This window comes from Taeniopygia guttata, chromosome 14, assembly GCF_048771995.1.
Source record: "Taeniopygia guttata chromosome 14, bTaeGut7.mat, whole genome shotgun sequence".
Taxonomy (NCBI): Eukaryota; Metazoa; Chordata; class Aves; order Passeriformes; family Estrildidae; genus Taeniopygia; species Taeniopygia guttata.
Window position 1 is genome coordinate 14599931 of NC_133039.1, and position 26246 is coordinate 14626176.

A 26246-nucleotide genomic window follows, 5' to 3' on the forward strand; every position below is an offset into this window, starting at 1 on the left:
CACCAGCTGGCATTGACCCCTCCATCTGTAAATTCAGGGTTTCCATCCTGTTCCAGGCAGTGGGGAGTTATCCAACCTCAGGGCTGCACGTGGGGGTCTGGAGATCCACCAGGATCTGTCCCTCTAGACTCCTTTGAGGATGTCATCAGGAAGGGATTGAAGAAAGGAAAGAGTGAAGTGTTTGACCCCAGACTGGTACACGGGAGCCATCAAAACCTGGGAAACGGGCTAGAAACAGATGTTTTAAAGGGATGCTTTAATCAAAGCATGACTGCCCAGTTCCAGTGGGAACGCTGCTTGTTTAGGGATGCTGTGGGGGCTGCTCTGGGTTTGAGGCTGCCCAGAGGCTGATGTGTGTCCCTGCTGCAGGTGGTGTTCCTGGAGAAGCGGGTGACGGAGCTGGAGAAGGACACGGCTGCCAACGGGGAGCAGCACAGCCGCCTCCGCCAGGAGAACCTGCAGCTGGTGCACAGGTGAGGGCCTCACCTGGGGGGCCTTTCCCCCTCCTCGTGCTTCAGCTCCCTTCCCAAACCCAAACCACAGCCCTTAGCACGGATAGTGACTCCATCCCAGCTGAGAACAGCACTCAGTGACGTGGAGATTTTATATTTTATGGGATTAAGTTCTCTGGAGCTCCAGGACTTGCTTTTGGTGATTTTTGCACATGGCTTTTAACTGCTGGAGCTGTGTCAGGCAGGTCAGGGTGGAGATCAGGAAAGGTTCTTCCCCCAGAGGTGCTGGCACAGCCCCGAGGCTGCCAGAGCTCTGGGAGGGTTTGGACAATGATCTCAGGGATGCCCAGGGTGGGATTATTGAAGTGTCTGTGCAGGGCTGGCAGTTGGAATCCATGATCCTTGTGGCTCCCTCCAACTCAGGATGAGTTTTTGTTGTTATTGTTGTTGTTCATCTTTTGGTTTGGTTTGGGGTTTTCTTTATGCGCTTCCCTGCTCCTTGCATCCCTCTCAAAAGGTCTCTGGAATGCTGGGTCTTGGCTTTAAAAACATATTTATATTTATATTTATAGTTATAGTTATATTTATAGTTATATTTATAGTTATAGTTATAGTTATAGTTATAGTTATAGTTATAGTTATAGTTATTACAGTTATAGTTATATTATTTATATTTATATTATTACAGTTATAGTTATAGTTTTGTATTTATATTTATATTTATATTTATATTTATATTTATATTTATATTTATATTTATATTTATATTTATATTTGTATTTGTATTTGTATTTATATTTATTACAGTTATAGTTATATTATTTATATTTATATTATTACAGTTATAGTTATAGTTATGGTGTTTATATTTATATTTATATTTACTATCTTTTCCTGCCCCACATGCCCTTTCCAAATGGTCTCTGGAGCTCCAGGGCTTGCCTCCTGCTGGCTCCTAGCCAGGGTGCAGCCCTTTGGATCCCACATGGTGTAATCCCTGTGTGTGCTGATGTGCCGGGCTCCTCTCTCCCAGCAGAGCTTTACCCTGGGCAGATAAGCCCAGCACAGTTTATCTATAGGGCTGTAATTCTGTTAAGTAACAGTTGTGTCAGGGAACTGAGCCACTCAAACAAAGGTTTCCCTAAGCCCTGATAAACGTGGGAGTGAGGGAAATGTTTTCACTTCAGCAGCTTGGCCTGGAAGTGTCAGCTGGCTCTGGGTGAGCTCGGTGCTGGGGAGGAGTGGGAAAAGCCTTTCCTGGGCAAAGCCACTGCAGAAATTCCAGCTCCATCCCTGCAAGTGCTCATGGCCACGTCAGACAGGGCTTGGAGCAACCTGGGATAGTGGAGCCAGGCTGGGAGAGCTGGGGGTGCTCAGCTGGAGAGGAGAAGCTCCAGGGACACCTCAGAGCCCCTGCCAGGGCCCAAAGGGGCTCCAGGAGAGCTGCAGAGGGACTGGGGACAAGGGATGGAGGGACAGGACACAGGGAATGGCTCCCACTGCCAGAGGGCAGGGATGGATGGGATATTGGGCAGGAATTGTTCCCTGGCAGGGTGGGCAGCCCTGGCACAGGTGCCCAGAGCAGCTGTGGCTGCCCCTGGATCCCTGGCAGTGCCCAAGGCCAGGCTGGACAGGGCTTGGAGCAGCCTGGGATAATTGAAGGTGTCCCTGCCCATGGCAGGGGTGGGACTGGATGAGCTTTAAGATTCCTCCCAGCCCAAACCCTTCTGGGATTCTGTGACCTGCAGTTCTGCTGGCACACAGGGAAGGGTGACCTGCAGATCCCTTGGTTTTTGTTGGGATCACAGAGAGTGAAAAGAAGAAGGATTGAGGCTGTTGCCTTTTCTCTGAGCCATGAGACCACTTCCTGCTAGAAACAGCTGAAGGAGGATTTCTCTGCCATGGCTACTGCAGGTGGAACCACAGCCCTGGGATTCATGTTTGGATTAGATGCTCTTAAAGGTCTTTTCCAGCCTCAGTGATTCTGAGATTCCCATTAAGAGATATGTATGTGTGTGTCTGCTCTTGGAAATAATTCTAATGCATAGAAGACATTTAAAAATAATTAAAGATTAAATTCTTTCCCAGGCTGGAAATTGAATAACATGTTTGTGTTCCTTAAGGCATCTGACTTGGGAAACTTGTGATGGAAAAGGTGCTGCTTCTCCTGCATCTGCTGGGATGCAGTGAAACTCTTTGAGATGGTGATTAGTGTATTTTCCCTGGAAGCTTGTTCTGTTTTACCATCTGCTTCTCCCAGCTCACCTGAGGGGTGGGAAAGGGGCTGGGAGGAGAGTCTGGTCCCTGCCTTGGCATGGCAGCCTGCTCCTAAGGACAGTTTAATCCCCTTTTTGTCCTCTCTGCAGAGCAAACGCCCTCGAGGAGCAGCTGAAGGAGCAGGAGCTGAGGGCTGACCAGACCCTGCTGGAGGAGATCAAGAAGCAGAGGGAGCTGCTCAGCAAAATGGAGAGGGAGAAGAGCATTGAGATCGAGAACCTGCAGGCCAGGTGGGGCTGGAGGGGGCAGTTCTCCTGGAGCCACCCCAGAATCTGTGCCCAGGCAGCCCTGGGGGGACACAGGGAGGCAGGCAGGGAGTTCAGTGGGTTTGAGGTGGGACTAAAGTCACCACAAACCCTGAGTTTTGGTTATTTCCATCTTTGGCCCACAGACCTAATCTTAGATTCGTTGTTTGAGTTGCTCTGATGCATTTTAAGTTTAGCTCCCACCCTTTATCCATGTGCCTGCCCTGCAGCGTGGGGATGAAGAGGGGATTTGTTAATGCTGCTTCCCATAACCAACTCCTTGGAGTACTTTTGATGCCCAGATGTTTTCCACTTTGATGGAAACAGGCAAATATCTGGAAAAGAAGAATCCTCCAAAGAGGCAGAGTGTCCCAGCCAGGGTGGGTGCTTCATGCTGCCTGGTGGATTCCAAAGGAAGAAGTGGGGTGGGAGAGGTGTCAGTTATTTGACAGGGTTTTTCCAGGTTTCCCAGAATGTTTTGCTGTTGTTCATCCCTTGCAGTGCATGGAAGGTGAAGACAGTGAGGTTTTACCTGGGAATGCAAACCCAAAGCCCTCTCTGACCCCCTGTTCTGATGTCTCTGCTGCTGAGGCTTGTGCAGGGACTGAAAAAGGAGCAGCCCTGGAGCTGATGGATGTCAGCATTGTGTGGATGCCCCTCTCTTTCCCCTGGCAGCAGAAATCTCAGGGTTTGCCTTGAACAGATGAATCCCTGCTGGCTTCCCTTTGGTTTAGTATTCCTGGGGATGTTTTCTTCCCCTCTTTGGATGCTGGGATGATCCTCACACCCGTTCCCTTTGCAGGCTGCAGCAGCTGGATGATGAGAACAGTGAGCTGAGGTCCTGTGTCCCCTGCCTGAGAGCCAACATCGAGAGGCTTGAGGAGGTGAGGCCAGAGGGTTTTGGGATGAAATTCTGGCTTTGGGATGAATTTTCATGAACATGAGATCCATTTAATGTTACACACCAGTTGCTTCCATTTTCCAGTCGCTGCAGACCCGACTTTGGACAGCACTATCCCACACAGTTATCCATGTAGTTTCCCACTGTTCAGCCTGGAAGCTGGGAATAAACCCCTGACAGATCTCTCTGTGGCAGTGCCTGCTCAGGAGGGGACTCGTGCCCTCTTGTGGAAGCTTGTCCCCATCCCTGTCCCCATCCCTGTGGCCAGTCCAGTGCAGGGGAGGAGGAGGAGCAGGGATGTTCCATCTCCATGTCCTGGGATTTGTGAGTTGAGTTTCCAAAGGTCCATGTCACCTCCCAGCCCCTCTCACTGTCACCCTGCTCAGGATCCAAGGCCCTACAGGGCTGGGGCATCCCAAGGCTCCTTGGGATGGGAAAAAGCCTCACCTTTAGGGATAGTGTGGGTTACAGGTGGGACACCTGCAACAGGGGCTGCATTTTGTCTCTGCCAAGCTTGGGGCAGAATTTAGGTTAAAATTGACCTGAGATCAAACCTCCTCTCCCAGCTGAAGGGCCTGAGGCATTTTATCCATGTTTAATCCCACGGGAGAGTGCTGCAGCTCCATCCCTCCTGATGTGCTCTTCATCTGCCAGGACCTTGTGAGCACAGCTGAGCCTGGGGGAAAACCCCAATGGCTCTGAGGATAAATTCCTGCCATGGTGTGTTTCAGCCATGGGAAGTTGGTTTTGATCCATGCAGAGCAGAGCCATTCTCCCTTTCTCCCCAGTGAATGGGATGAAGGAGTCATCTGCCCCTCTCTGCCCAGGAGAAGCCTGGCTGGTGAGCTCCTCTCCTGCCCAGTGCCCAAAAATCAGGATTTTGTTGTCAGCATTGCCTTTCCTGCTGGTGTGGTGCCTTTGGTGCTGCTCCATGGAGCAGGACACCCCCGAGCTGTGGAGTCTTTGCTTCTTTTCTGCCAGGGTCAGGCTTAAATCACGAGATGGAATTTCTTGTTGGGACTCAGATGTTTATTAGTTCTTATCTATGTCACAGTCTCACAAACCCTGAGTTCTACAGCCCTTCACTCTAACAGACTGAAAATGGAGCCCCATCTCTCTCTCTCTATAAGGCCTTTTAAGGATAAACTGTCCAATTAAGAAATGACACCTAAATTATTTTTACTTTTAACCCAATAACCAACCACTCGTGCCTGCAATGTGGACTTTTTTATCCAATTGCACAAAACCACCCAAACCCATGGAGAAGAAGGTGAAGAAGCCTCCACCCTAAAACCTCCACCTTGCTTTATATATATTAGTGTATTCTAAAACCTTAAACTCTAAGTTTTCCACCATGTAAGGGCAACAATGGTAAAACTTGTGGGTTGAGGGAAAAGACAGTTTATTAAGTAAAGCAAAAGCTGCCCACAGAAGCAGAGCAAACCAAGGAGTTGATTCACTGCTTCCCAAGGCAGACAGGTGTTCAGGCATCTCCTGGAAGGCAGAGCTCCATCATCAAGCAGGGAGCCTAACGGTGACTTGGGAAGACAAACACCCCCTTTTTCTCATTCTTCCCCTAGCTTATATTGATGAACATCTTGTCATATCGTATTAAAAATCCATTTTGGCTTTTGGGATCAGCTGTCCCAGCTGTGTGCCCTCCCAGCTCCTCGTGCACCTCCAGAATCACTGATGGTGGGGTGGAGTGAGAAGCAGAAAAAGCTGGTCACAGGCAGAAGGTGCTGCTCTAGGGGCTGTTGGCATCTTCACCTGCATCCCAAACATTCTGCCAAGGCTTTGGGGAGGAGAGGGGAACAGAGCTGGGCTGTGTGTTTTACATCCTGGCTTCAGCTGGTCTATTCCTTCTTGGATCAGCCCTCAATTAAAACCATTCATATGTGAAACCAAGAGGGAGGTAAAGATCTCCGATTCAGGACTTTTCTGAAATCCAGACATAAGGAGCCTTATGATTTAATGTCTCTCCTTGGCCTGGAGCCCCGTGCTGGCCCCAGCCCATCCCACACCAGCATCGTGCTTCCCAGAAAACAGCACAAGAGTGGATATTCATGTGGAGTCACTCTGGAGCCATCCCTGGCTGCCTCCCTCGGTGCTGCCAAAGCCCCAGGCTCTGAGCAGATGAGATCCCAGCAGGCAGAGCCTCCTGGTGCCTCAGAGAGGAGCATTCCCTGCGGAGCCAGCGCCCAGCCGGGCCCCAGGGCCTCTCACTGGGCTGCTCGTGTCCTTGCAGGAGAAGCAGAAGCTGCTGGATGAGATTGAGGACCTCACTGTCCAGCTCACAGAGGAGCAGGAGAAAAAGAGGAAGATGGGGGACAAGCTGAGCCAGGAGAGGCACCAGTTTCAGAAGGAGAAGGAGTCGACGCAGGAGGTGAGTGGAGCCTGGGCTGGCCACAGCCCTGTCCCCAAAATGTGGGAATCTGGCCTTGGCAGCCTCTCCAGAAATGGGTGCCTGGGGCAGTGAGGGCTGCCTGGGCAGAGGAGAGGGGTTCAGCAGCAGCACCTCAGTTGCTTCTGCTGCTCTGGAATTCATCCAGCATTGTCCCTGCAGGGGCTGTGCTACCCTGGCCCCTTCCCTTCCTGCCTGGAAGGACAGTGGCAGAGGCACATGGAGCCAGCAGGCAGAGCAGAGGGGTGGGAGCTGAGTGCTTGGGCGCTGGATCAACCCTCAGTGCTCCCATCACCTCTGCCTAGTGATTCCAGCTGGAGGCCCCAGCAGGCTGCTGGTGGTGGCAGGACAGGACTCTGCCCCAAAGTGGAATTTGTTGTCACCGTGGTGCCACTGAGGGCTCTGGGGTGAGCTGGGGACCCAACCCTGCAGCAGGAGGGAGCTGGCTGGGGAGGGACCCGCATTGCTGGGGGGTCTGTGCTGCTGCAGACCCACACCCAGCATCTTCAGCCCTCCAACAAGGTCCTTGCAGGGCTATGCTCATGTATGTCAGTAGCTCTCCATCTCCTGCTTGCTGGAGGTGTGAGGGAGGAAGAGGAAGCCAAATGCCCCCCAGAAAGGAACTCAGTCATGGAATGGGTTTGAGAAGGACCTCACAAGTTCATCTTGTTCCACCCCCTGCCATGGGCAAGGACAGCTTCCATTGTCCCAGGCTGCTCCAAGCTCCATCCAGCCTGGCCTTGGGCACTGCCAGGGATCCAGGGGCAGCCACTGCTGTGGCCAAGAACCCTGCTGGCTCCCACAGCAGCCACATCAGAGGGTGCTGCTGGGTCTGCCAGGCCTGTGGCACTCAGCTGTCCCCTTGCCTTGCTCTGCAGCTCATCGAGGACCTCAGGAAGCAGCTGGAGCACCTGCAGCTCTTCAAGCTGGAGGCGGAGCAGCGCAGGGGCCGGAGCAGCAGCATGGGGCTGCAGGAATACAACAGCAGGACACGGGAGACAGAGCTGGAGCAGGAGATCAAGCAGCTCAAGCAGGTAAGGAGGGCTGGGCTGGCAGGGAAACGATTCCCTAATGCCAGGGGAGGACCAGCAGGGTCTGGGGGCTCTCTCATCCCAGGGGATGGAGTGGATGCTGGAGCACAGTGCTGTCTTGCTTTCCTGTCCTGGGAGAGGGGGGTTGGTGCTTTCTCAGGGACAGCAGGAGCCATTCTCTCTCTTCTGTGTCCCCTGGATCTTCCCAGTGTGTCTCATGCTTCCCAAGGTTCTCCAGGCCCTGCAGAGACGGAGGCAGCAGCCCATGTGCTGTTCCCAGCACCGTGTGAGCTGTGCTGGGAGGAAAGCCCCTGTGTGCCTTTGCTGGGCTGGACCAGCTCTGAGCACCAGGTGCTGCAGCAGCGTGTGGTTTGTGTGTGTGAGCAGGATAACAGGAACCTGAAGGAGCAGAACGATGAGCTGAACGGGCAGATCATCAACCTGAGCATCCAGGGAGCCAAGAACCTGTTCTCAGCCTCCTTCTCCGAGTCCCTGGCAGCAGAGATCAGCTCTGTCTCCAGAGATGAGGTAGGTGCAATGACGAGCTGCTGGCTCAGACTCACCTTCCTGGGTGCCCCCAGCTGGCATGGCCTGGCAGGAGTGGATGTGCCCTGTCTGCAGCTCAGCCCGTGCCCAAAATTCCCCTGAAAGCTGTCAAGAGCAGAGAAATCCCCACACTGTAGAGCTCTCACCCTGCCAGCCCTCCCTCCTGGGGACAGGGAAGCTGCTCCCTGCCCATTTGCTGATTCTGGCAGCTCTGCTTTGCCTGCCCTGGGACAGCTTTCCCCTTCCAGGACAGAGCAGCCACCACGGGCTGTGTCCATCAGTCTGGAGCTGTCTTTAAACCCCTGGGAGCCAGGACATTCCCCCTGGAGATCCCAGCAACTCTCTGAACACCAACCAGAGGTGCCTGAGCCTGCACAAGCACTGGAATTAAACCTTTAACACCTCGGGAAGTGGGGAAACACACCTGGATATTTTGGGGATCCAATGGAGATGTGATGCTCCCTGCTCTCTCCAGGGCTGAGAGCTCAAGGAAGGACAGGAGTGAGCAGAACCAGTTTTTCCCTGGCCATTTAAACAAGGTCAGGAATATCCCAGTCCAGAGCGAAGAGCCAGGGAGTCAGCCATGGGTGCACAGAGCCACGGGAAGCCCTGAGCAGTGTCAGGCAGTGACCTCTCCCTCCCTGTCCCCTCTGCTGCAGCTGATGGAAGCAATCCAGAAGCAAGAGGAGATCAACTTCCGCCTGCAGGATTACATCGACAGGATCATCGTGGCCATCATGGAGACCAACCCCTCCATCCTGGAAGTCAAGTAATGCAGCCGGGAGGATTTGGTGCTCTGAGAGGATGAAGAGGGACTCCAAACGTCTTTGCACTTGATGAAGGCACAGGGAAGCCTCAGGTCGGGGAGTGACTGAGCCACGGACCAGGGAAAAGGAGAACCAGCAGCCAGGCTTTGCTGTCTGACTCCGTTATTTTGAAGCCCTCCCGGCTGTGGAGGCGTGAAAGGGAACCTGGAGAAGCAGCTCAGGAAAGGGACACTGCGGGAAGTGCCTGTGGCGCTGGGGACTGTCCCGACGGGCACCGCCCCTCCGGGGGATGCGGGATGGAGGTGGCAGCGACAGCGCTGGCACTGCCCTGCTGCCCTGCCCGGCCGAGCATCGCTGTGCCAAAGTGTCCCTGACACACCCACCGGGCAGAGCTGGGAACCGGGGAAGCGCCTCCCGGACTCGCACAGGGCTGCGCTTTGGTTGTGGTTTGGGTTTGTTGTTTTTTTTTTTAATTAACTTAATGCAAATGGCCTCATCCAGCTGGCTCAGCCCATCCTACCCCGTGCTCCTGCTGGGTCGCAGAGCCTCGGTGGCCGCAGGGGCAGCCCGGGGCTGCTGGGGACAGGTCAGCTCACTTGGTCACCTGCCTCCTTATTTATTTTTGCTGTCTGTGGCTCGGTACTGGCGGCACGTCTCGGCATCCCGGCTCCGCTCCGTCCTGTCCTGCCGGGCTGTGCCGCTGCGGTGGCTCGGGGGGACTGTCCCTCGTCCCCAGCTGGGGACAGACACGCGGGGCGAGGCTGCAGCTCCTCACCCCGCGCTGGGGTCGCCTCTGCTGTCCTGGGGAGCTTGGGGAGCTCCGCAGCTCAGCTCCCTCAGCCCTGGGGACATGGGGACAGCGGCTTGTGGCGTTCCCAGGCGGAGCAGGGCTCTGCTGGTGACAGCGGCAGTCCTGGAGGAAGAGCCCGCTCCGGCCACCCTTCCCCTCCGCTCCTGGGCTGGAGCTCATTCCTCATCCCTGGCGCTCCGGGCTGGAATCTCTGTGCCCATGGAGAGCACCAGCAGCTCCCCGGGAAACAAAAGCCATGTTTACAGCAGACAGCTCCGGGCTGCTGGCACAGGGTGGCCCCGGGAGTGGCCGATGTCCCCCTGCCCCTCCGGGCTCCCGGCAGGAGCCAGCGGAATCCCAGGGATCGGCTGGTTTTGGGAATGCCAGAACGGGCTGGAAGCAGCAGCCGCAGCAATCCCGGGGGTGCTGCTCCCCCCAGGCCCCCTCCAGCCCTCGGGGTGACCCTGGGCAGGGGGACGTGGCTGCTGCCACCGCCCCATCGCAGGGGACAGCGGCCAAGCCAGGCCAGGTCACCTCTGGGGCTGATCCCCAGAGTCCCTGTGGGGTCAGGGCAAACCCCAAACCCCGGGGCAGCTCCTGCACCCATCCCTCCCTGCCCCGAGGCCGCGGGAAGAAGCCACGTAATGTACATTTCCAGAGAAGCTTTGGGTGTAAATCAGTGTATACTTGGAGAGGGAAAATTTTTCTATCTTGTAGAGTAGGTATTTTTATAGAATGAAGGTTGATCCATTTTTTTAATACTTTAAAAGAAGAGAGAAATGTATCTGTGTATACACAAAAGCATATATATATATATATATGTATAAATATATAAATATTGGAGATCTGCCTTTCTCGACTTGGGATCCCGGATCCCCAGGTCTCAAACAATCGTTTGTTTTTTCCTGTCGCTCTCACAGAGGTACTGTAACTGTAAATAAGCACCGGGAAAAAAGAGTTTTAAGCAAACAAAAAGCACTGACTTGCACATTCACCATGCTTTAAAGTCCCTATGGAGAGAGAAAAACAAAACAAAAACTGTACATCCTGAAAATGTTCCTCTTTCCCGACCAGTATGTGAAGGAAGTCCCCCAAAAAAGAGGCAACAACGGTATTGTCTTAACTGATGTATCAATTCTTGTCGGATTAAAAGCTGTTACTATTCCTGCCCGGAGACTTTTTTTCCACAGAGGTGGATTGGAGCATCCTGAGGGTGTGAGTGCTGGATTGGAGCATCCCAAATATCCAAGGGCTGGATCTGCAGTGGGGTGCATCGAGTGGAAATGTTCCTGCACCAAGGAGTGCCCTGATTTTGGGAGGATGAGGATGAGGATGAGGATGAGGATGAGGGAGGCTGAGCATGGCTGGAATGCCCTAATTTTAGGAGGATGAGGATGAGGATGAGGATGAGGATGAGGATGAGGATGAGGATGAGGATGAGGATGAGGATGAGGATGAGGATGAGGATGAGGGAGGCTGGACGTGGCTGGAATGCTCTGATTTTGGGAGGATGATGAGGATGAGGATGAGGATGAGGATGAGGATTGAGGGAGGCTGGACATGGCTGGAATGCCCTAATTTTGGGAGGATGAGGATGAGGATGAGGATGAGGATGAGGATGAGGATGAGGATGAGGATGATGATGATGATGATGAGGATGAGGATGAGGGTGAGGATGAGGGTGAGGATGAGGGAGGCTGGACATGGCTGGAATGCCATGATTTTGAGAGGATGAGGATGAGGAGGATGATGAGGATGAGGATGAGGATGAGGATGAGGATGAGGATGAGGATGAGGATGAGGGAGGCTGGACGTGGCTGGAATGCTCTGATTTTGGGAGGATGAGGGTGAGGGAGGCTGGACCCCACTGATTCCATCCAGAGGAATCAAGGTCGGAGGGAACCAAAATCTCCCCAGCCAGCCAAGCTGTGTGGGTGGGAATGGGGGAATTCCCCCTTCCCCTTCCTGGAGGATCCAGGTGGGACCCTCAGAGCTGATCCCGCTGCCCAGGGACGGGGGACAGGCTGGGGCAGGGACTCGTGGGGCTGCTCCAGGCAGGAACACGGAGCTTCCCCTTCCCTCCACCCCGGGAGAACCCCCCTGGGAGCACTGGGCTGTTCTGAACTGCTCCAGAAATCCCTTAAACGCCCTCACCTCCCTGCTAAGCTGCTCCCCACCCCTCTAAGCCTCCTCCACCCCTCCCCACCCCTTTAAGCCGCCCTAAAGGGCCTGAACGTGCAAAATCCCCTCCCAGCTCCTGCCGTGCCTGGGGATGGCTCCAGATTGTTCCTCTGAACTGCTCCGGGCGGCTCTGGAGCTGCAGCAGAGCTGGGAAAGGCTCTGCCACACCCTGAGAGCTCTGAAACCCCCCCCAGATTGCTTCAGACTGCTCCACACTGCTCAGAGCAGCACTGAGGCTCCAAAACGTCCCCAGAGCTGCTCCAAAACATCCTTGATATGGTCCAAAATATCCCTGAGCTGCATAAAACATCCCAGAGCTGCCCAAAAACACCCCTGACACGCTCTAAAATATCTCTGAGCTGCATAAAACATCCCAGAGCTGCCCAAAAACATCCCAGAGCTGCCCAAAAACATCCCAGAGCTGCCCAAAAACATCCCTGACACGCTCTAAAATATCCCTGAGCTGCATAAAACATCCCAAAAACATCCCAGAGCTCCTCCAAAATATTCCTGCTGTGCTCTGAACTGTCCATGAGCTGCTCTAAACCTTCCCTGAGCTGTCCTAAGCATCCCTGAGCACCTCAGAAACATCCTGGAGCTGCCCTAAACCACCCCTGGTCTGCCTAATCTGCCTAAAACATCCCTGAGCTGCTCTAAACCATCCCTGAGCTGGACCTACAACATCTCTGAGCACCTCCAAAGCATCTCTGAGCATCTGTGAATCACCTCTGTAGCATTCCCAACTGCTCTACACCCTCCAAGCAGCTCTGGAGTGCACCAAAGATTTCCCTAAACACCCTAAAACTTCCTTTTTAAAAATTCCTCTGAAATTTCAACCTCCACCATGTCGAAGCTGCTCTAGAAATGGGGTAAATAAATAGTTGTGGGGGGATTAATGTGGTGCTGGGTTGCTTCAAGGAGCTGTAAATCTCCTTGGAGCAGCTCAGGCTCTGGAAGGACGGAGCTCTGGCCATTGCTGAAGCACTTGAACTGCTCAAACAGCTCTCGTGCTCCTCCAGCCAGCCCCGAAAGGCACCAAGATGCTCAAATTGCCTCAAAGTAGCACTTGAAACCCTCTAAACGCTTCTAAAACTCCTCGAAATAGCTCAAAATGGATCATAGAAAAGGTCTCCTGGCAGCTCTGAAGCTCTCCAAGCCTCCTCTGTGCAGCTGTGAAACTCCTCGAGTGCCCCAAGAGCCTCCAAAAGGCCCTTGAAACCCCTCTGGACCCCTCTGAACCCCCTCTCTGGACCTTCTTCATGTGCCTCTCAAAAGAGTTAAAATTTTTAATAACATCTCTAAACTCAAACAGTTCACAATTACCCTAAACCCCCTCTGAACGACACCAAAGGGGCACAGGCAACCCTAAAACAGCTCCAAAGTGTCTCAAAAACTCATAAAAAAATAATCAGAGCTGCTCCACACCATTCTAGCTCTGCTGCACCTCCTCTGAAAAGGGCTCTGAATGGCTTAAAACCTCTCCAACCTTTTCAAAACTGCTCCAGAAAAGACCTAAAGCTCTGAAGGCCTCTGCATCCTTCAGAACAGCTCCAGAGCTGCTCCCAGCCCAGCCCAGCTCTGACCCAACTCGGGGGGCTGAGCATGGGACAAAGCTCTGGGCCACCCGTGACAGGAGGGACACGGAGGGGCTGGAGCGTGTTCAGGGAAGGGAACAGAGCTGGGAACTGTCAGGAGCACCAGGAGGGGCTGAGGGAGCTGGGAAGGGGCTCAGCCTGGAGAAAAGGAGGCTCAGGGGGACCTTGTGGCTCTGCACAACTCCTGACAGGAGGGGACAGCCAGGGGGGTCTGGCTCTGCTCCCAGGCAACAGGGACAGGACAAGGGGAAATGTCCCCAACAGTGCCAGGGGTGATTTACACTGGATATTGGGAATATTCCTTCATGGAAAGGGTGGTCAGGCACTGGCACAGCTGCCCGGGTCACTGAGGGAGTCCCACCCTTGGAGGGGTTTAAAGACATGGATGTGGCACTTGGGGACCTGGCTCAGTGGTGGCCTCGGCAGTGCTGGGGGACACTCGGACTTGATGATCTCAGGACTTTTCCAGCCACAACAATCTTGTGGTTCTATGGGCCAGTGGCACTTCTGAAAGTCTGGCCACAAGCAAGGCCACCACCGCCGTGTGCCACATGCCCTGGTCCCTGTGCTGTGTCTCCAGAGGCTCCATGGCCGTGTCCCTGTCCCCAGTGGTGGCAGGAATGTGCTGCCTCGGGAGGAGAAGGGATTGCTCTGTGTGCAGAAGGGATTTCCAGCTCCTTCCCCTTAACCCTTGGCAGCCGGGCTGGGGGGGCAGGAGGGCCCAGCCCTGGGTTAGGGGGGCAGCCCCAGTGCAACCCCGAGCCCGGGGTGCTGCCAGTGCCACCCTGGGACTCGCCGTGGGCACAGCACCGGGATGCCCGCGGGGAGCCCAGTCCCCAGGGATGCTCCAGGCGCCCCAGCATGGGACCCGGCCCCTGGCAGGGACACACCGAGGGTGGTGACACCCCAGCAAAGACCCCACAGCCAGCCGGGAGAAGCGACGGCAGCCCTGCCTCTTCCAGGGCATTTTCCTCCTCCTGCTCCAAGGAGGGTGATGCAGAAGCTGGGGAGGAGAGGCCGCTTGGAATCCCCTCCCGCTGGAGCCCGGCAGGACCCCCCAACCTGCCTGGGACCCCCAGCCCGGCCAGGAACTCCCCCCGACTCTCTCAGGGACCCTCAACCTGCCTGGGACCCCCAGCCCGGCCAGGAACTCCCCCCGACTCTCTCAGGGACCCTCAACCTGCCTGGGACCCCCAGCCCGGCCAGGAACTCCCCCCGACTCTCTCGGGGACCCCCAGCCTACCCGGGACCCCCAGCCTGGCCAGGAACTCCCCCGGACTCTCTCGGGGCCCCCAACCTGCCTGGGACCCCCAGCCCGGCCAGGAACTCCCCCCGACTCTCCCGGGGACCCCCAACCTGCCGGGGACCCCCAGCCGGGGGCTGCAGCATCCATCCCCATCCGGGATGGGGCGGGCCCGGGGAGGAGGGGGGGTCTCGGGCCGGGGCGGGGGCGCAGGCGGGACCTCCCCCTCCCCTCCCTTTCTCCTCCCCTCCCCCGGCCGGTCCCCTCCTCCTTCCCCTCCCGCCGTGGGCAGCCGGCGCCGGCCCGTCCCGTCGCGGGGCTCGGTGGGCTCGGTGGGCTCGGTGGGCTCGCATGCGGGGGTCGCGGGTGGGCGGCAGCCCCGGCCCCCCCCGGCCCGCCATGGCCCGGCTCTCGGTCAAGGAGCACCTGGACGGGATCCTCTCCGACTTCGAAGGTGCGGCCGGGGCCCCTCGGGGCGGGGAGCCCCGGGAGGAACGGGGGATGTCCTGGGGGAGCGCTGCTGCCTGGGCGACCTGGGGGTGGGGGTGCCCCCCAAGGGCTGAGCATCGTGGGGGGCTGCGCTCCCCCCGCCCGGAGGCTGATTTTGGGGGCGGTGCAGCTGGCTGGGCTTTTTGTGGGGGCTGGGGTGTCCCCAAGGGGGGAGCACCGGGCACTGGGTTTCGGTCCGGGGGTTTTGCGGCTGCTGGGCCGGGGATCTTGGGGTGGGCTGAGCTCCCCACGGGGGACTGCGATTGGAGGGGGGGGATGCTGGGGTGGGCATCTTGGGGGGGCTGGGGGCTCCCCGAGGTCGTAAGGGGTTGCGATGCCCTCCGGGGGTGGGTATTGGGGACGGGGGGGTGATGCCCCCGGGGCTGCACATCGTGGGGGCTGCACATCGTGGGGGCTGCACATCGTGGGGGCTGCACATCGTGGGGACGGGGGTGATCCCCGGGACTGGGCACCGTGGGGGCTGCTCTCCCCCAGGGCTGTGGGGTGGGCACGGGGGGTGACCGGGGCTGGAGGGAGCGGGGGAAGGTGTGGGAGCCCCCCGAGGCCGCGGTGTCGCCGTGCGCGCTCCCCGCGTGTGCGCGCTCTGCCCGCGGGCCGGGGGCTGCGGGGAGGGGCCGGGGCCGGGCCGGGGGCGGGCGGCGAAACCCGACCCCGGGGCTGCTGCTGCCCTCGCCGGGGAGGAATGTGTGCACCTACCCCGGGCACCTTAACCCCGCCGCTGCCGGCTGACACCCCTCAATCCCCGCCAAACCCCCACATGCCCCCGCCATCCCCCCCAAAGCCCCGCTGAACCTCCTGCCACCACTCCTTTACCTCCCACCAACCCCCGAGCGCCCTGCCCCCCTCTCAACCTCCTGCCACCCCATCTGAACGTCTCCCCTTCAATCCTGCCACTCCCCCTTCGCCCTCTGCCAGCCCCACCTTGCCCCGCATCCCCTCGGTGCTCCCCCCTGCCCATCGCTCCGGGCACCTGGATGAGGCTGGGTCAGGGGCCAGAGGCAGGTTTGGGGCAAAAAGAGGCATTTGGGGCGGTAACAAAGCAGAGCCATGGATGTGGGCAGGGGGTCCCCATCCCCCGTGGCCCCCGTGGCCCCCGGCAGCCCGGCCGGTGGGGCAGGGCTGGAGCGGCCGCAGAATTCCTGCCCCGGGCAGAGCTGGGCCCGGCTCTGACCCCTGCCCTGCCCCGGCCAGGGGCACCGGGGGAGGGACAGGACGGACCCTCCCACCCCGCTGTCCCAGAGGAGGGTGAGGGCGGGCCGGTGCCAGCGGGTGGGTGCCGGGACAGGCTGGCACAGGCGGGGAGGATGCAGGGGCGCAGCGTGGGCCGCCCCCACGGAGCCCCCGGGGGGAAGCAGCAGCTCGGTGCTCGGCAGCGAGGGTGAGGGAGCGCCGGCAGCAGCTCCCGGGGAGGCTCCTGCGGGGCTGGGAGGAAGGAGGGGGCGGCTGCACCGTGGGGGCTTCACCAGGGCCACCCCCGTGGGGTCGGTGCCACATCCAGTGCCAGGTGCCCGGAGGGGCGGCCAGCAGGAGCTCTGCACCGGGCTCGGCGCTCGCTGCGGCACCCGGGGGAGCCAAGGGGCCCGTGGGGGGCACGTTGGCACCCAGGGCTGTGCCGTGAAGCCGCGTGGGAGGCGCAGCAGCAGCCACCAGAACGGGATGTGACATCCCCGAGCGTGGCGGTGGCGCTGCCCCCCTGCCATCAGCGGGTCCAGGGTTAAGGCCCGGGGAAGGGCAGGAATCCTTCCCGGCTGCCCGGATGGATGCAGGGGGAGAGGGTCAGGCGGGGATCCGGTTACTCGGCCGGATCCCTTTCAGGGGGAATAAAGCGGGCAGTGTGCTGCGAGAGGGGAGCCGGCGGCACCGGCCAGATCAACCGGGGAACAATGATAAAACCCTCGGGGACAGCGCCGCGGGGCTGGGCAGGAGCTGGCGCCGGGCCGGGGTCCTCGCTGGGACGGGCTCATAAATCAGGGGCACCTCTGGGTGATGGGGGGACATACATGGGGCTGGGGAGGGGACGAGTGCCATCGGGGACCACTCTGGTGCCATCTCTCTCTCTGTCCCCAGCGCTCAAGAAGTCATTTGAGGCAGAAGATGGGGACGAGGCACCCGGCTCCTTGCTGTCCCCAGGCACCGGCGACAGCCCCCAGCCACTGCAGCCGGGCCACCCGCCCCGCCTGGGCAGCGGCCCCAGCCCGGCGCCCAGCCCCGTGCTGCGGACACGGCTCGGTACCGGCCCGGCCACCGGCCGAGCCAACGGCACCGGCAGCACTGGCATCGCCCGCGCCGCCTCCTTCCAGAGCCGCCAGGCCTCGGCCACGGGGCCGGGCAGCGACGGGGAGAGCCAGCGCAGCTCGTCCTCCAGCCTGGAGAGCCCCGCGCCCACCGGGCCCCCCCAGCCACCGGGCGGCTCCCCGGCCGCCAGCCCCGGCTTGAAGAAGGTCCCGTCCCACGGCAGCGTCTTCCCGGTGGAGCTGGACCATCCCCTCCGCGGGGCCGCCGCCAGCCGCGGCTCTCTGCCAGCGCTGGACCTGCACATCGCCGAGGAGCCGGGCCTGGGGACGCCGTGGGGCACGCAGAGCTCTGCAGCCCAGCCTCGCAGCCCCCAGCCTTCCTCCTCATCCTCCTCCTCCTCCTGCCTGCCGCCATGCGCTGGCACAGAGACAGCCCCGGGGCGGTGGGACACGGCTCACGGCGCGGCGCTCCGGTCACAGCGGAGGGTGACGCTCAGCGCCAGCCCCGTCCCGTCCCGCCGGGCCCCGGCTCAGCCCCGGGCACAGGCAGAGGCAGCCCCGGCTGGGGGCAGGCCCGAGGGGCTGCCACCGCTGCCAGCCCCCCAGGCCGCCACTTTCAGGCTGGTGTCGCAGCCGCAGACGGTACAAGTGAGCTCCCAGCCCGCCTTCCTCGGGGGGCTGGTGCTGGTGCCGGCCCTGGGGAAGATGGCACCGCGGGGACACTGCGTGGTGGCCGCGGCTCCCGGCGAGGCAGCGCTGACGCCAGAGCACGGTAGGACTTATTCTTGTCCCCTCTCTCCGCCGGGCTGCCAAAACCCCGCACCGGCTGATGCCCGGAGCGACGGTGATTTTGGGGACAGACACCCCCCAGCTCTCGCCGCTCCCCGTGCCGGGGCCCGCACCGGCTGTGGGGGGCCGAAGGCGCGGAGCTGGCGGCGCTCCCGGCCCGCCCGTGCCCGCGGTGCCTGGCGAGCCGCCCGCAGCCCCGGCGCTGAGGCGCTCCCGGCGCTCCCGGTTCCCAGACAGGTCGGGACTCATGTGCCCATCGCGCCGGCCCCGCGCGTGCCGCGTATCGCTGCGATCTTGTCCCGCGTCCAGCGCTTTCTTCCCCTCTCATCCCTCCCGCCTTGGCACGGGGCTGGATCCTGTTCCTCCCTCCCCGGGAGGCGCGGGAGGTGGCGGCGGGCCAAGTGCACCGGGGCGTGCTCGGCGTGCGCCCAGCGCCGCGGGCAGCGCTGCCCGGCTCCCGGTGCCACGGTGGGCGCTGCCAAGCCCCCCTGCCCGTCCCCATCAAGGGGAGGGGGCAGCCGAGTGTCCCTCTTCCCAGCGGCCGCTCCGGGAGGGTCGGGGGTGGCCGGAGATGACCGCCACCGCCGCTGCTCCCCGGTTGGGCGCTTGGGGCTCTTTGCCCGTCTCGCTGGGCTGTCGCCGGGCCCTAAGTACAGACGCGGGGAAGGCATCCATCCATCCATCCATCCGCCCCGGGCCGCGGTGAATCATCCCCCAGCAATGCCCCCGGCCGTGCTGCCCAGCCAGCCCGGCTGCCCGCGGCTCCCCGGGCCGGGGATGGGGCCGGGCACCGCCGGGGTCATGGGGACACGCGGGGAGCAGAGCCCGAGGCTGAGCCAAGTGATGGGGACACTGAGGGACAGCGCTCAGGGCTGGGACAGGTGATGGCGACAAGGATGTGGTGTTCAGGGCTGAGTCAGGAGTGATGGGGACACAAAGGGACAGCAGCTGGGGCGGCGCCAAGGTGACGGGGACATGGGGACACGGTACCTGTGGCCAACCCCGGGAAGACAAGGGACAGTGCTCAGGGCTGTGACAGCGACACGGTGCCCAAGAGCAAGCTGGGGTGGCAGGGAAATGGGGACACGGAGCTCGGGATGGAGCCGGGGTGATGAGGGGACAGTGCTCAGGGCTGTGACAGGGACACGGTGCTCAAGAGCAAGCTGGGGTGGCAGGGAAACGGGGACACGGAGCTCGGGATGGAGCCGGGGTGATGAGGGGACAGTGCTCAGGGCTGTGACAGGGACACGGTGCCCAAGAGCAAGGTGGGGTGGCAGGGAAATGGGGACACGGAGCTCGGGATGGAGCCGGGGTGATGAGGGGACAGTGCTCAGGACAGAGCCACCTTGGTGGCCGCAGCCGAGCGCGGTGTGCCCAGGCTGGGGTGGGGCAGGAGCCAGCGGGCAGCGGGTGGCACCGGCTGCCCTGCAGATGGCCCGGGCTGGCAGGGGCTGGCAGACACTGCTCGGGCACAGCGGTTTCTCTGGCAGGAAGAGGTGGGAACGTGCTGTTCCCCCTGCCGGGAGGCCACCCCGGCCCCCAGCCGCTGCCACCCGTGGATGGCCTCGGGGTGCCGTGGCGCGGTGGGTCCCACACCCCGCAGGAGGAAGCTCCGAGCGAGCCGCCGGCCGCAGCATTTCACTTCCACGCCGGGTCGCCCACGCAGGGCCCGGGGCAAGGAGGAGGAGGAGCGGAGGAGGAGCCGTGGGCAGCAGCCGCCCTCTGCCTTGCACCCCAGGAGCCATTCGGCCCCGGTGACCGGCTCTCGGCGGCAGCAGCCCCGGCTCCGGCCGGCTCGCCCAGGTAGGGATGGCGCGGTGGCAGCGGGCAGGGCGGCGTGCGGGCACAGGGTGCTGCCACCGGGGCTGGGTGACTTGTCCCCTGTCCCCAGCAGCGCTGCAGTCACAGGGTTTCGCTCGATGGTTCACTTCTGCTTCTGCTCAGCGACGGTCCCCAGCCACCCCGAGCCCCGGCCCGTGGCTCCCACGGCCAGACGGACGGGCTGGCTCCGAGCCTGCCTGCAGCTGGGGACTGTCACCGCTGGCCCTTAGGTCGTGTTTGGCACTGGGAGAGGCGCTGGTGTTTCTGGGTCAGATCAGCTGGGAAGGCAGAGCCGTGGTGTGACCGTGGTGTGACCGGGGCAGTGGGGGCATCCCCAAAACTTCCATCCCTGTGCCAGAGGGGTCAGCTCCCTTGTGCTGGAGCCAGAGCCAGGCTGTCCCAGCAGTGGTGAGCAGCCGGGCAGGGAGCTCCTGTCCCAGCTCATGCTCTCCCAGCACCCTCCACCCTTGAAGCTTTATTACAGGCTTCCCAGGGAACTGGCCAATTAACCCTGCATCGGTAATTAAATCCACGGAGGAGACCACGGACCCGGGATTACTTGTCCCTGTCTGGAAAATAAGAGCATCCGTGATTAGTCCTGGAACAGGTCTGGCTGCAGGAGCCATTTGCCCCGGAGCTCCGTGGGGATGCCAGGGAGCTTCCAGTGGCCATTACCAGCGGGGCTTTTGGCAGTGAGGGCAGGGACACGGGGGGTCTGGACCCGTGTGGGAGGCAGCAGTGGGTGCAGCACCCAGTGTCACCCCAGCCATGCCCTCTGGCTGTGGGTGTCTCCTTGGTGTTGCCTCTGGCAGGGCACAGGGCAGTGGCTGAGCCCCTCTGTGGAAGCTGCACCTTGGGGACCACCCCAGGGAGCTGAGGGGTGCAGCACCAAATCCCACCTACCCCCTGCCTGCAGTGCCCACCACCCTGCATATCCCACCTGCTCCATACCTGCAGTGCCCACCACCCTGCATGTCCCACCTGCCCCCTGTGCCCACCACCCTGCATATCCCACCTGCTCCATACCTGCAGTGCCCACCACCCTGCATGTCCCACCTGCCTGCAGTGCCCACCACCCTGCATATCCCACCTGCCTGCAGTGCCCACCACCCTGGGTATCCCACCTGCCTGCAGTGCCCACCACCCTGCATATCCCACCTGCTCTGTGCCTGCAGTGCCCACCACCCTGGGTATCCCACCTGCTCCATGCCTGCAGTGCCCACCACCCTGCATATCCCACCTGCTCCGTGCCTGCAGTGCCCACCACCCTGCATATCCCACCTGCCTGCAGTGCCCACCACCCTGGATGGCTCCATCGGCTGCACCACTTGGTTCTGGATCTGTCCTGGCAACTGCCAGACTGGCAGGGACTGGGAAGGGGTGCCAGGCTGGGGGCACGGGGAGCTGATGGGGACCTCCCTCCCTCCCCACGTCGCTGCCAGCCTGTGGAAGCCCCGTTGGCAAGGCCGGTGCCGGGTGGGTGGATCCCCGCCGGAGTGAGCACCCTGCCCTCCCCCAGCCCCCCAGCCGGGTGTCACCGCTGTCACCAGGAAATCCGCGGCTGTTTCACCACTTCCGAGGAACATCCCGACCCAGGGGGCGCAGGGCAGCTGGGACATGCGACACTGCTGTCCCCAAGCCTGCCATCCCTCCGGCACCCAGCGGGCACAGGGGGCTGGGTGGCTGCCACGCCGGGATGCCGTTGCCATGGCAATGGAGGTGTTCGGCTCCATCATCCCCTGGCTGGCCCAGGCCACCCCCTTGCCCGCATGTCCCTTGTCCCCCGGCTGCGTGGCACACGGGCACGGTCTCAGCAGGTCCCTCGCAGCCTGGGCCATCGCAAGCTGCCGCTCCAGCCCCGCCGGTGCCAAGCGCCGGCTGGCACACACGGGGGAGGCTGCGGCGTGGGGGACGCAAGCGCCGTGGGGCACTGCGGCAGTGGGGCGGCTGGCACGGCCACCAGCCCTTCTCCCACCCCACCGCGCCGGGCTGGGCACAGCTGCTGCTGGGGAGGGTGGGGGGCACGGAGCAGGGTGGTCCCCGCTGCCCGTGGGCGCCAGTGGGCATCGTGCCCACGGCCGAACACTCCTACCGCCATTCAGTGCCACGCAGCCACTCACGGGGGTGATGCGGGACAAAGTGAGGGGTGGGGGTGTCCTGTGCCATGCGAGGGGTCCCCATCCGTGCTGGCCCGGCTGGGAGGCCGAGCAGTGCCATGTGCCGGGTGGGCACAGCCGGGTTGGCACAGCCGGGTTGGCACAGCCCTCCCCACCCACCAGTCCATCACACACCGGGCGCAGGGGCCTGGCTGTGTGGGGAGGGGGCTGCGGGGGGCGGGTATTGCCATGCTGGTCATGCGTGGGAGCCGCAGCCTCGGCGGAGCCGGGTTGGTGCCAGGCGGAGGGAAGGGGCCGGGCTGCGGCGGGGATGGGGGTGCGGAAGGCGCCCCGGGGACCCCCCCGGCCGTAACGGGGCGCCGAGCGAGGGCACCGCGGGCCGAGGTAGGACCCGAACAATGGCCGTGCTGGGAAGCAGCAGGAGGAGGAGGAGGAGGAGGAAGAAAGGGATTTGGGGCTGCCGCACAAAGGGCTGGGGCGGGCACGGGGCTCCGGTGGCCTCCGGTGTGGGGCACGCTTCGGGCACCATCCCCCGGGCAAACCCCCGGTGTCCCTGGGGGCTCGGGGTTGTGCCGGGCACTGCCCCGGGACCGGAGCCCCCCGCTCCGCTGTGCCGGGCCCGGAGCGGTGCCGCTGCTGACCGCCCGGGCCGGGCACACGGTGGCACCGTGGGGTCCGGTGGCACGACCGCCGCCAAGATGCCCCCGGCACCCCCTCGGACCCCTCGGTAACGGGGGGTGGCGTGCCCCGTTGCCATGGCGAGCCTCGCCGGCTCCCGGGAATGTGCCGGGGCTGCGTGCCCGCCGGCTGCTGGGGCAACGCCGCCGCCGCAGGGGTGGGCACCGAGGGGCGGGCACCAGGGGTGGGCACCCAGGGGTCCGGGCTCACCGCCTTTGCCCACCCCGCGCTGCAGGGAGCAGCCTGGAGCCCGAGGAGCGCAGCATGGAGCCGCCGGCCGTGCCGGAGGAGGAGGAGGAGGAGGAGAAGGAGGGGGCGGTGCCCCTCTCCATGGCGCCCGGCCCCGTGGGCTGCCAGCTCTTCGGCTACGTGGGGATCGAAGCTGTGCTCGACCAGATGAAAATCAAAACCATGAAGACAGGCTTTGAGTTCAACATCATGGTTGTGGGTGAGCGCTGGGCGTGGGGTTGGCTCCTGGGTGGGGTGGGAATGCTGGTTCTGATACCACCATGCCAGGGAAAACATGATTTTAAGGGATTTTCAGGAAATTTAAGTTGTTTTAACCGATTTAAGTAGCAAACAGTTGAGAAGTAGTAATATCCCGTGCCACATAGCATCTAATCTGATAGGTGAACTCATCCCAGCCTCTGAGATGCTCCCAAATGGATGTTGAGGGGCTGTCACCTCGGGGAATAAATTCGTTTGGAAGATAAACCAGACTAGCCCAACCTGGGTTGCTCCCAGATGTGTACCAGGGGTTATGACCTTGGGGAACAAATTTGTTCCTGGGATAAAATGGACTATCCCAACCTCTGGGATGCTCCCAAGTGGATTCTGAGGGGTTATTGCCTCGGGGAAGAAATTTATCTGGGGATAAACCAGCGTTGTCCCAAACTCTGGGGTGCTCCCAAGTGGATATGGAGATGTTACTGCCCTGGGGGACAAACCAGAGCTGCCCGTGTCCCCTCAGGGCAGAGCGGGCTGGGGAAGTCCACCATGGTGAACACCCTCTTCAAGTCCAAGGTGAGCCGCAAATCCTCACAGCCCGGCCAGGAGGAGCGTATTCCCAAAACGGTGCAGCTCCAGTCCATCACCCACGGTAAGGTCACCACCACGGGCTCGTGTCCCACCAGCCCTTGGGACAAGCAGGGGACAGGGCTGGGGGCCTGAAGCTGCGTTCACAGCCTCAAAACATCCCCCACGCCTGGTGCCCTGCTTTTCCCCAATGTTTCTAACCCCCTGACCCACCTCTGCCCCACAGTCATCGAGGAGAAGGGGGTGAAGATGAAGCTGACGGTGACCGACACGCCAGGGTTTGGGGACCAGATCAACAATGAGAACTGGTAGGACACAACGGGGAGCAGGAGCCCAGCTCGCCGGGTGGCAGTTTGGGGCAGGGGTTGAGCTCAGGGCTGTCCCTCAACTCCTCATCCTCAGCTGGGAGCCCATCATCAAATACATCAACGAGCAGTACGAGAGGTACCTGCGGGAGGAGATCCTCATCACCCGCAAGAGGAAGATCCCGGACACCCGCGTCCATGGATGCGTCTACTTCGTCCCCCCAACAGGCCACTGGTGGGTCCCCACTCACAGCACGTGTAGGGGATGGGGTCACCACGGCGTGGGTGTGCCACCCTGGGGTGATAATGGTGGTGGGGTCACCCTGAGGAGATGGTGGTGGAATCTGGGGTGATAATGGTGGAGTCACTCTGAGGTGATGGGGGTGGAATCTGGGGTGATAATGGTGGAGTCACCCTGAGGTGATGGTGGTGCAGACTCCTCAGGGTAGTGGTATTGTCACCCCATGGTGACAGTGGCGGGGCGGTCACTGTGGGGTGGTTGTGTCACCCTGGGGTGATAATGGTGGGGTCACCCTGAGGTGATGGTGGTGGAATCTGGGGTGATAATGGTGGGGTCACCCTGAGGTGATGGTGGTGGAATCTGGGGTGATAATGGTGGGGTCACCCTGAGGTGGTGGTGGTGGAATCTGGGGTGATAATGGTGGGGTCACCCTGAGGAGATGGTGGTGGAATCTGGGGTGATAATGGGGGGGTCACCCTGAGGTGATAGTGGTGCAGACTCCTCAGGGTGACTCTGGAGCGGTAGTGGTATTGTCACCCCATGGTGACGGTGGCGGGGTGGTCACTGTGGGGTGGTTGTGTCACCCTGGGATGATGGTGGTGGGGTCACCTCAGGGTGACAGAGATAGGGTATGAACCTGGGGTGGTAGTGGTGGGTAGTCCCTCAGGGTGATGGTGCTGGGGTCACCTCAGAGGGACCCTGGGGTGGTAGTGGTGGGGTCACCCCCCAGAGGCAGAGGTGGGGACACCCTGGAGTGACGGTGGCTCTTGTCAGGCTGCGCCCGCTGGACCTGGAGTTCATGCGGCGGCTCAGCAGGATCGTCAACGTGGTGCCGGTGATCGCCAAAGCCGACACGCTCACCCTGGAGGAACGGGCAGAATTCAAGCAGCGGGTGAGGACGGGTCCCCGAGGGGCTCCCGGGCTGCCCCATGTCCCCACAGCCCCGGCTCAAGCCCCGTGTCCCGCAGATCCAGGAGGACCTGAAGACCCACACCATCAGCGTGTACCCGCAGGAGGATTTCGACCAGGACCCCGAAGACAGGGCACTGAACGACAGGATTCGTGTGAGTGCCGGGATGCTGGGATGGGGGGACAGCCCCTGGGGCGCAGGGTGGGGGACAGGGACCCTGGGGAGCCCAGGGGAGCAGCACCCGGGGCGAGCACAGCCTCTGCTGGCAGGAGAAGATTCCCTTCGCCGTGGTGGGGGCAGACCAGGAGCACCAGGTGAACGGCAAGCGGGTGCTGGGCCGCAAGACCAAGTGGGGCATCATTGAAGGTGAGCAGAGCCCCTGACACCCCCAGCCCCCAGAGGTGCAGGGAGCAGCACCCCGGGGTGTGTCCTTGCCTCGGTGGGTGCCGAGCTGCAGGTGGCACGGAGCTGTGCTGTGCTCCGGTGGCACCCAGAGCGTGCCAGGATGTGCTGCCCGGGCACCCCAGAGCCCTCCTGCCAGCCCTGCCCTCTGCCTTGCCTTGCAGTGGAGAACCCAGCACACTGCGAGTTCCCCCTCCTGCGGGACCTGCTGATCCGGTGAGTGGGGACAGGGTGGGGAGTGCTGGAACCCCACGGGGTGACAGCAGGGTGGGGGGGACAGCGACATGATGCCCTTCCTCCCCCTGCCACCCCGGGCAGGTCACACCTGCAGGACCTGAAGGACATCACCCACAACGTCCACTACGAGAGTTACCGCGTGCGGCGGCTGAACGAGAGCAACCGGCCGGGGCTGAGCCCCCTCAACGGGCTGCCTGGCAAGGGCGAGGCCAGCAGCCACCTCTGAGCCACCCTGTGCCCCCCCAGATCACCACCGGACCCCATGGCAGTGCCCACCCCTGCCCACCATGGCTGTGCCAGGAGCCTGCCTGGGGTGAACCCCCCAAGAGTGCCCGGCTGCCCTGACATGGGTCCCTCATCCCCAAGCTCTGCCACGGGCACAGACCCCCGGACCCTGTGTGACATTAAAGGTTAATCCAGAGCCTTCAGCCTTCACCCTCCTGCTGGACTCCCAACTTTTGATGTGCCACCCTCCTCCTGTGCCGCCTGTGGGGTGTGACCAGGGTGCAGGTGCCCTCCCCATGGCCGCCTCACC

At 61.2% G+C, this 26246-nt stretch overlaps 2 protein-coding genes across 13 annotated transcripts in view; both read left to right on the forward strand.

Annotated features, from left to right (window-relative positions):
• The window catches only part of RAB11FIP3 (RAB11 family interacting protein 3), an 81397-nt gene extending 70815 nt beyond the window's left edge, over positions 1-10582 (forward strand). For all 9 annotated transcript variants that reach the window (XM_072935606.1, XM_030284926.4, XM_030284930.4 and 6 more), the window contains 7 exons: positions 370-473; positions 2819-2959; positions 3777-3858; positions 6124-6261; positions 7158-7313; positions 7698-7838; positions 8516-10582. In XM_072935606.1, the coding sequence (XP_072791707.1) occupies positions 370-473; positions 2819-2959; positions 3777-3858; positions 6124-6261; positions 7158-7313; positions 7698-7838; positions 8516-8629 (876 nt within the window). In that variant the 3' untranslated portion in view covers positions 8630-10582. The remainder of the gene's footprint in view (positions 1-369; positions 474-2818; positions 2960-3776; positions 3859-6123; positions 6262-7157; positions 7314-7697; positions 7839-8515) is intronic.
• Positions 10583-14749: 4167 nt separating this feature from the next.
• Positions 14750-26146, forward strand: SEPTIN12 (neuronal-specific septin-3). Of its 4 annotated transcripts, XM_030284931.4 has the most exons (11): positions 14750-14886; positions 17010-17948; positions 22817-23029; positions 23552-23680; positions 23843-23924; positions 24019-24156; positions 24937-25054; positions 25131-25226; positions 25342-25438; positions 25639-25690; positions 25793-26146. In XM_030284931.4, exons 1-11 carry the CDS (start codon positions 14784-14786, stop codon positions 25935-25937), a joined length of 2112 nt encoding a protein of 703 aa, XP_030140791.4. In that variant the 5' UTR covers positions 14750-14783; the 3' UTR covers positions 25938-26146. The 4 variants fall into 4 exon arrangements, with proteins under 4 accessions (XP_030140791.4, XP_030140792.4, XP_072791766.1 ...); XM_030284932.4 differs by lacking the exons at positions 14750-14886; positions 17010-17948 and adding an exon at positions 19510-19768; XM_072935665.1 differs by lacking the exons at positions 14750-14886; positions 17010-17948 and adding an exon at positions 21479-22172.
• Positions 26147-26246: the final 100 nt, after the last annotated feature.

Coding starts and splice junctions, on each gene's coding strand:
- SEPTIN12 (XM_030284931.4), top strand. CDS start 14,784: ATGCGGGGGTCGCGGGTGGGCGGCAGCCCCGGCCCCCCCCGGCCCGCC. Junction 25,227..25,341: donor CACTGAACGACAGGATTCGT/GTGAGTGCCGGG, acceptor CTCTGCTGGCAG/GAGAAGATTCCCTTCGCCGT. Junction 25,439..25,638: donor CAAGTGGGGCATCATTGAAG/GTGAGCAGAGCC, acceptor CTTGCCTTGCAG/TGGAGAACCCAGCACACTGC.